The sequence below is a fragment of the Thamnophis elegans genome, chromosome 7 (assembly GCF_009769535.1).
Source record: "Thamnophis elegans isolate rThaEle1 chromosome 7, rThaEle1.pri, whole genome shotgun sequence".
Classification (NCBI taxonomy): Eukaryota; Metazoa; Chordata; class Lepidosauria; order Squamata; family Colubridae; genus Thamnophis; species Thamnophis elegans.
This window is the reverse complement of record NC_045547.1, coordinates 49,100,592-49,109,087: the sequence shown is the minus strand read 5'-3', so window position 1 is coordinate 49,109,087 and position 8,496 is coordinate 49,100,592. Positions and strand designations below refer to the sequence as shown.

General features: G+C 37.4%; 1 protein-coding gene across 2 annotated transcripts; it reads right to left on the bottom strand.

The window, feature by feature from the left end:
• Positions 1 to 716: 716 nt before the first annotated feature.
• LLPH (LLP homolog, long-term synaptic facilitation factor) lies at positions 717 to 6,373 on the bottom strand. 2 transcript variants are annotated; one of them, XM_032221593.1, is made up of 4 exons: positions 6,271 to 6,373; positions 5,171 to 5,372; positions 4,166 to 4,335; positions 717 to 863 (listed from the first exon to the last, which is right to left on the bottom strand). In XM_032221593.1, exons 2-3 carry the CDS (start codon positions 5,358 to 5,360, stop codon positions 4,172 to 4,174), a joined length of 354 nt encoding a protein of 117 aa, XP_032077484.1. In that variant the 5' UTR covers positions 5,361 to 5,372; positions 6,271 to 6,373; the 3' UTR covers positions 717 to 863; positions 4,166 to 4,171. The 2 variants fall into 2 exon arrangements, with proteins under 2 accessions (XP_032077484.1, XP_032077483.1); XM_032221592.1 differs by lacking the exon at positions 717 to 863 and having other exon boundaries at positions 3,572 to 4,335.
• Positions 6,374 to 8,496: the final 2,123 nt, after the last annotated feature.

The following is an 8,496-nucleotide window of genomic DNA, read 5'->3' as shown; positions in this document are numbered from 1 at the left end:
GGGACAAGTAACGGGAGCTTACTGTTACACAGCGCTAGGGATTTGAACCGCTGACCTTTCTGATTGACAAGCTCAGCATCTTAACCACTGAGCCACTGCATTACCCCCCTTTTTTTGCATAGGGTTAGACCAAAATTGAGAAGAGATCAGTAAAAATGAGCCAAATCTTCCCAACTGAACAGACTATAGTGCATCAAGAAATTCAGCCTGACTGGCAGAAATCTATGATAAATATATTTTACTAGGGAATCCTTGAAATATTAAAATTGCTGTCTGCTCTGTAAACCTATTAGTCATACAAGTTTACTGCAATTCATTTAAACTTGAAGACAAACGTCTTATCCAAGTGCAATCATTATGCAACCTAACAACTTTCTTAGTCTACGAACAGAATTAAAACAAAGTTGGCATGCATTATTGTAACAGTAGTTAGCATCCTTGGCTGATCCCCAAAAGTTAAATAGACTATACAAACCAAAAGAAGTTGAATTAAAAGTAAAACATCAAATTTTATAAGAAACTAACAGATAGCAATTCTGACAAACTATTGGTAGAAACTTTGCTGTATTCTTTAACATCTGCCATTTCACTTCATTGGTGGGAAGTTGTGAGAAAAGGTTGTGTTGCTATTATTTGTGAAATGGAAGCCTAGAATGAATACTGATCAGTGCACTTTACATAATGTGAAATTATTTGATTTGTTTTTTCACTTCTAAAGGAGTCCCTCAGGATGAAATTCATTGCCAAATGTTGGTTGCTGATAGTTCTGATTGTTGCTATGAGTACTGTGCATCACTGGGCCAAGAAATGTAGACAGTTAACTGAGAAGTGCTGATTTGGGTCGTCAAGGATGGATGACAAACCTATAACAGCAACCAACATGTTTCACATCAGAAAGGTTGAACCAATTGAAGACAAGCAGCTGATCACTCAAAAGGAAATTGCTTTTAAGCTTGGCATTTACAGAAGCATGCAGGACACATGATTGGTCTTCAATATTGGAAAGCTTGAGCAAGATGGGTTTCCTGTATATGCTGACCATATAGAGATAAAAGATTCAAGAGTTCAACTTTGCCAGCAATTCTTAACACATTATCAAAATGAAAGTGAGGAATTTATTAACAGCATTGTGATGAAGACAATATTTGGCATCATTATGAGCAAACATCAATCCATGGAATATTATTATAAAGTTTCATTTATAAAAAAAAGAAGACCATAAAAGCTCATTGTTGTAGGTTTTTTTTAAAAAAATCAGATAGTACCATGGATTTATTTGACTCTGGCATCGTTAGCAATTCAACACTCTGAATTTTGAAACATTTGGAAGAAAGAAGGAAATTTTGCTGCAACATGACAATGCTACATTATCACATTCCACAACTATCTATGAGGACATTGTGAAGTTGGATCTCACCATCTTACCACATGCACCATACAGTCCAGATATGGCATGGTACAACTTCTATCTTTCCTCAAATTGAAGAAATGTTTTTGTGGAGGTTTGTTTGACTCAAATAAAAAGGTGGAACGGATTGTCATGATATGGTTGAAGAGATTATGCATGAACTTCTTTATTAATGCCTTTCAGAAATCCTTGCATCAATACCAGAAATGTGTAGTGAATGGTAGTGTTTACACAACGTATGTGCAGGTATCAAAAGAGCTATATAAATCATTCTTTTCTTGTTTCATATTTTAAAGCATCTGTACTTAAAGTTATGGAAGTGGTGGCACTTTTTTTCGACTCTATCTCCTATGTATTTTTAAATAACAAATGGGTCTTGCTACTGACTGCTCATTTTTAATTGCATCCCTCAAAATGCCACTCTTGCCCAGAGACAAGAAATACTCTTGATTTAAATGGAAGTCCTGATAATTTCTGATTATTTAAATAGAGCAATATTATTTGTTTTGGGATATAAGAACACATCCCAGCAGGTACCTAAAAGTATTGAAATTATAAGATTGCACATTACAGGTAGTCCTTGACTTACAACAGTGCTTCTATCTACCCTTTAAAGTCACAATGGCATTGGAAAAAATGACTTACGACCGTTTTTTTCACATTTACAACCATTGCGGCACCCCTCCCCCCATCATGTGATCAAAATTAAGGTACTTGGCAACTAATTCATACTTATGACGGTTGCAATGTCCCAGGGTCACGTGAGCACTTTTCTGACCTTCTGATAAGCAAAGTCAATGGGAAGGCCAGATTCATTTAACAACAGTGGCAAGAATGGTCATAAAATGGGCAAAATTCACTTAACAAATGTTTTGCTTAGCAACAAAAATTTGAGGCTCAATTGCGGTCTTAAGTCAAGGACTACCTATATTGTATAACTGGGGCTTCTTAAAATTTGCATTCCTTGTTTTTATATTTTTTTATCTATTGTTTTGTGCTGCTCAGAGTTGCCTCAGTAAGACGGGCAGCTCTATAAATTCGATTAATAAAATTTTATTAATTAAATGTCAGAATGTGGAAAATATCACCATGTAGTCAAAAAAGTGAAACTATGCCAATCATATACTATATTCAACAGCTTCAGGTCCTCCCTGCTCTATGTTTGGGGGGGGGGGTTTAGAAGAGTTTTATAAAACATTCTTTAGTTCTATTTATATAGCTAACTCTAAGTGTAAAACCTAGTTTCTGAAATAGGTTCTATACAGAAATGGAGCCATTCCATAATGTAATAAAAGTCAATTACATTTCACATTACATTTAGTTTTTCAAAATTAGTAGTAAACACACCAATATTATCTAAGAAAATCTGAAACTTCTCCTTTAAAATCTGAACACTTTATACTCCAATAGTAAGCTTATTTGTAATTCCAGTTAAATTGGCTAGACCTCACCCCCACCTGTACATTTGTACAGAATTATGATGTTACAAAATATCCCTGTGCCACTCTGCTCAAAAATACACTGTGCTGAATTCTTCAAGGACCTCTCTTTATAGGAGCCTGGGGAGGGCGAAAACAGCTTCCCCACCACCACCCCGGAAGCTCTCTGGAGGCTTCAGGAAACTTCAGGCGGCTTCCCTGAAGCCTCCGGAGGACTAAAAAGGACCCTACGAGCAAACCGGAAGTCACTTCTGGTTTGCTCGTAGGGTCGTTTTTAGTCCTCCAGAGGCTTCAGGGAAGCATCCTGAAGATCCCTGAAGCCTCCGGAAGCCTTAAACCAACCCTATGAGCAAACCAGAAGTCCATTCCCGAACTTCCGGTTTGCCCATAGGGCTGGTTTTTTGTGTTCCAGAGGCTTCAGTGAAGCTCCTGAAGCCTTCGGAGGGCCTCGGGGGGGGGGGGGGAGGGGGGAGAGGCACTTTTCACCCTCCCCAGGCCCCTATAAAGCCTCTGGAGTCTGGGGAGGGTGAAAAATGGCTTTAAAAAAGGCTGAACTCAGCTGGCAAGCGTGCACATGCCCTGACAAATGGCTCCGCGTGCCACCTGTGCACCTGCACGCTTGCCACAGGTTTGCCATTCCAGCTATATACATTACACAAAACTTCCCCCTGAAAATCAGGTCATTCCAAAGCTATTTATTTATGATTAATATTTCAATGCCTAATATGTTGACTTTGGCTTTATTAGTATTAGATATTAAATTAAATATAACATATTTTAAAAGATATTTAAGAATGAAAAATTAGAACAAAATAAGTATATTTCTACCAGATACATTTGAAATTGTTGCAATAGGCTCAAAAATGAAGTATTTAGTTCTGTTGAGAATAATCCAACAATCAGTTGGAACTAAGTTTCACTGAAATGAATGAACAAGAATCTTGTAGCACATTAAAGATTTACTAGTGAACAAACATATAAAGACTGACTGATTCATGATATCTTACTTTATAAAAGGATTCTTTTTTTTAAGACCTTGAAAACTCAGCTGTTGTTTTTTTTTTTGCTACACCCTATTAACACATTTGCTTTTCTGTAAAGCTAAAACAACTAAATTTTAAAGCATTTGATAGAAATTTGGTTGCCATTGGAAGGTATCTAGGTTTAATTATAGCATAATTATAGTCCCGTTTGTACAAAGATAATTGGAACTTTATTAAATGAGCCTGAACATCTGAAACAAGAAAATAATACTCTTTAGGACTGATGACATAAACCATTAAGTTCTCCCCATCCCCTTTAATTTCTTAACATTTACCAGAGTCTACCACGTTAATCCTTTTGGTGCTTTAGACTTATTTTTTCCTTTGACACGTTTTGACTTCAGCTTTTTTCTCTGCCTGGGATTCATCCATACTGGATATTGTCCATGTTGATCTAGAAGAGTTTTCTGATTTCTTTTAACATCCATGTCCATCTTACTTCCATCTAGGGAAAAAACCCACAAAGAAGTAAATTGCTATTATCACTTGAAAATAGGAGACTTAAAGTGAATAAAAAAAGAAACTGTAGGAATAAAGCATAAATTATTCTAAAACTGATAGAGTGAAGAACTAAGAAATGAGGCACTATGAGCATATGTATGCTTGCACTATGATGGTTTTTAAAAACAGTTTCAAATTTGTTAGTTAGGATAGTCCTTCTTTGAAAAAAAATATTTATTTATTCAGAAACTGCCAAGTGAAAATATCATTCTGATTATAATTTACAATGTTTCCCTCTTTGCTTTCCACTATCTATCTTCAAAAGAATAGATACCAGTCCCACAGGTCATCCTCATAAACTCCTTCTACCTTATTCTTATTAACAGCATTGTTCTTCAACTCTCAGAATTTCCAGTTAGCCAAACTTTTTCTAGATATTCAATGGATAAATAAGATAGGTGCATAACATAACCTATTTCTGCTGTATTAACTCACAGAAGCAATCTCATCTATATGGTGGTATTAGATGGTTTTTTAAAGGGAAGATTTACATAGCCAAGGAAAATATGAGAAAAAGCAACACCAAAAGAATAAAACAGAGCAGTATCAGGTGATGGATGTACAGTACCATGATTCCAATTTTTCAGAACCTGTTTGTTGCAAATCTTAGAACAATGTCCCTCAGTCTAAGCAACTTCAAGACCCATGCATTAACTCCCAGAACTCTCAGCAATGTCTATACTGGATAGAGAATTCTCAAATTAGAGACAACGCATCTGCAAGTTGCCCAGATTGGGAAACTCTGCTTTGGAGCCATACTTAAGAATAATATGACTCACCATCTGAATCCTTTTTCTCTAAGATCTTCTCAGCAGGAACCACAGTTACTACTTCCTTCACTTCATCCATTACAACATCACTGTTGGCTTTCAGAATGCTCTGCAACCTGGCCAGTTCCTTGGGAGCATTTTTCTTTCTCTTCTCTGCTCGCATTTTTCTTTTCCATTTGCTCCTTAGGCTCTTTGCCATTTCTGTTTGCTTCTATAAATGGAAAAAATAATGCATAACACCAGTATGACAAAAACAGAACAAATTACTGGGTTTGTGTAAACATAAAACTTGCGGCTCTCCAAAAAGCCAACTACAATGATAGTATCTCCTATATTTGTGCATAAGGTATAAAATGTATTTCTTCAGAAACACTCCTCAAAAGCAATTCCCATCCTTGTTTTAAGAGAGATTTGGGCTCAAGATTGTGAACAAATTTGAAGCAACGGCTCCTTAGTTCCAAATAACATTTCCCTGCTTTTCAAAGTTACCCAGAATCCTAGCAATACAAAACCTTGTATTTCCTGAAATATTCCTGAATTTCCCCCATAGTAGAGGAAATCTATAGGAAGCCTTCCAATGAGCCACCAATGCTCTTTGGTTCTTCTAAACTGTGGCAGTTCTGAGCAGTCTACTTAAAACCACGAGTTTTAAAGCTCAGTCTGAAAAGGTTAAATACAGGAGGGTTTCCTGGGGGTCCCACATCCAAGGACTCCTGCTGTCTTTATCAAGATAAGCCATGGCTACCAAGCAAGTCTTATTCTTCTGGGCCAAGAAGGATCTAATTAGTCCCAGGGTTGTGGATTAGCCTAAAGCAGTGGTTTCCAACCTTGGCAACTTTAAGACTTGTGGACTTCAACTCCCAGAGTTCCTCAGCCAGCTTTGCTGAGTTGCAGGGAGTTGAAGTCCACAGGTCTTAAAGTTGCCAAGGTTGGAGACCCCAAGCGGAGCAACCTCTGCCGTGCTGTTGGCCAAGATCACCGACTGGACTCATTCAGAAAACGACCAGAAGCTGAGATAAACTCGGGAGCCTCATGGTAGGACCTGGGAAGCCTGGCCTCAAAATATAGCGGCTCCTCTACAAATTACTGGCCGAACCTTCCCCGGGTACCTGGGCACGCGGCGCTGGGTGACTCTCGACGCCCCGCTTCCGCCGGACGCGACTGTAACGAGCGCCTGCGCACTGCGCTTCTTCCGGAATTGAAAAGCTTCGGCTTCCGCGTACAGCGGATTAAGACGGGCAGTCTAGGCAGGCACGAGGCTTTCGAAGACGCGTCTTCTCGAGCTGGCCCACAGTGACTCCTTGCGAGCTCCCCCGGTACTGCTACGGTCAGCGGGTGACGAATTGGAGGGGGTTCTCCGGGGCTTGATAGGGCTGTTACAGCGGGCATCTTTTCCTCGAGCAATATTCCCTTCCTGCTTTAGCAGCGAATAACCAGGGAGGTTGCTCAATTTATCTCGAGAGCAAGAAGAAGTAATGCTTCCAACCAGAGGCCAGAATGGGTGAGACGCGGAGAAAAAAGGGGGTCCCCAAGTCACTTACATCCCTCTCCCGTAAATGTTTGAAAAACAGTGATGACTATGCTCAACTTCTGGGCAAAAGCTCAGAAGTTATGCTAGCGCCTTAAGTCTTAGATTCTGATGGTGCATTTGGAAAATAATCTGCATTTATGGTATTTAATAGTTTATGGCAGGGATTTTCAACCTTGGCCACTTGAAGACTTGTGGACTTCAATTCCCAGAATTCCTCAGAATTCCTTATGAGTAATTCTGGGAGTTGAAGTCCACAAGTCTTCAAATGGCCAAGGTTGAAGACCCCTGGTTTATGGCATTTGTAACTCACAGCTATAAATGAATGGGTAAAGTTTGTACAGTATTTTATAGATTTCCCTGATACTTAAGATGTCCTTAACAGCTCACAGAATTAAAGTAAACCTTAAAACAGTATTTTGCAACACAAACAAAACAAGGTAGATAGAACAATAAAAATACACTGAATTGTCTAAATAATAAAAAGCCTAAATTGGGGGAGAGGGAATCCACAATATGGAGGAAGACAAAAGTAATTTTACATGGCAAGTAGAAAAAGGTAGAACCTGCAAGAGTCTTTACCAATGATCTAAGAGTGCAGGGCAGACTAAATAGGAGTTTGTAAGGAGCTTGGTCCTGAATGCAAGCATCTTGAATGGAGCTCAGAAGACAACCAATAAATTCACAAAATGTTTTTTGCCATTACTGGATGAGATATAATTTGTGAACATCTTTGAGGGCTATTACAAACCAATAATTAAAGTTATAAAACCAGGTCTTTCTCTTCAAGGTAAGAATGCAACTGTTGATTCAACTCATTGTCACTAAAGTAGCATGACCGACCAGATAAATACAATTGTAACTTGAACCTATAGGTTTTCTGGAAGCTAAGATAACTTAAATAAACCCAAGGATGTCATAATAATTTTTTGGGGAAGCTAAACTAACAGGTAATATTTACTATGTCACAATTTTTTTGGGAGCTAAGCTAATGTAAGCAAGTTCTATTTTATTACAATAATTATCTGTAACTTTAAAGCCTTTTGCACATAAAGTGTTGTGAACTGGGACTTTATAATTAAAAGTTGAACTCTGAATACAGATTTTGAATAAATACTTGAAACAACTTAATAGGCTGAAATTATAAAAATAAAATGGGGTGACACTGACAAGAAAAGCATCAGTCAGCAGAGATCTCTGAGACTGCTCTCTTATATAATAGTTTTCTGCTTAACAGTGACAAAATTATCTACAAGTCTTAACAATAGAAGGCAAAGAAACAGAGAAAAGGGATCACATAATGAACATTTTATTAAAATTATTTATTTTTATAACTTTCTAATCACCTGCCAGAATAGCAGATGCAATCTAACTAACTTTGCTATTACTTCAGTTGAAGGGCCATTAATAAATATTCTTCTGCATAAAAATATTTCATCTCTTACAACCATTAGTGAAAAGGTCCTAAGAATGGACTCAAATAAGTTTCAAACTCTTTCCACATTCTAAAAAGGTGTGAAAACACGATATGGTATTTCTGAACTTTCTAAAATTTCAGAATAGAGAAAGACTACTGCCAGCCAATTGTTTTTATGTTTACTTTTACATATAATCCATCTAGGAATCCTTCCCATAAAAGATTATTTTTTCCTATATAAGGTTGTTTCCCAAATAAAAATACTTGGAAGTACATATATTTATTAGAAAAAGCAAAATGATATAGGATCAGTTCAAATAAAAATGCTCATCAAGTTTTTTTTGTAAAAGAAGACAATAGAATTTTAGCTTATTTAAAGTTTCAGTGTTC

Coding starts and splice junctions, on each gene's coding strand:
- LLPH (XM_032221593.1), bottom strand. CDS start 5,360: ATGGCAAAGAGCCTAAGGAGCAAATGGAAAAGAAAAATGCGAGCAGAG. Junction 4,336..5,170: donor AGAGAAAAAGGATTCAGATG/GTGAGTCATATT, acceptor TTTTTTCCCTAG/ATGGAAGTAAGATGGACATG.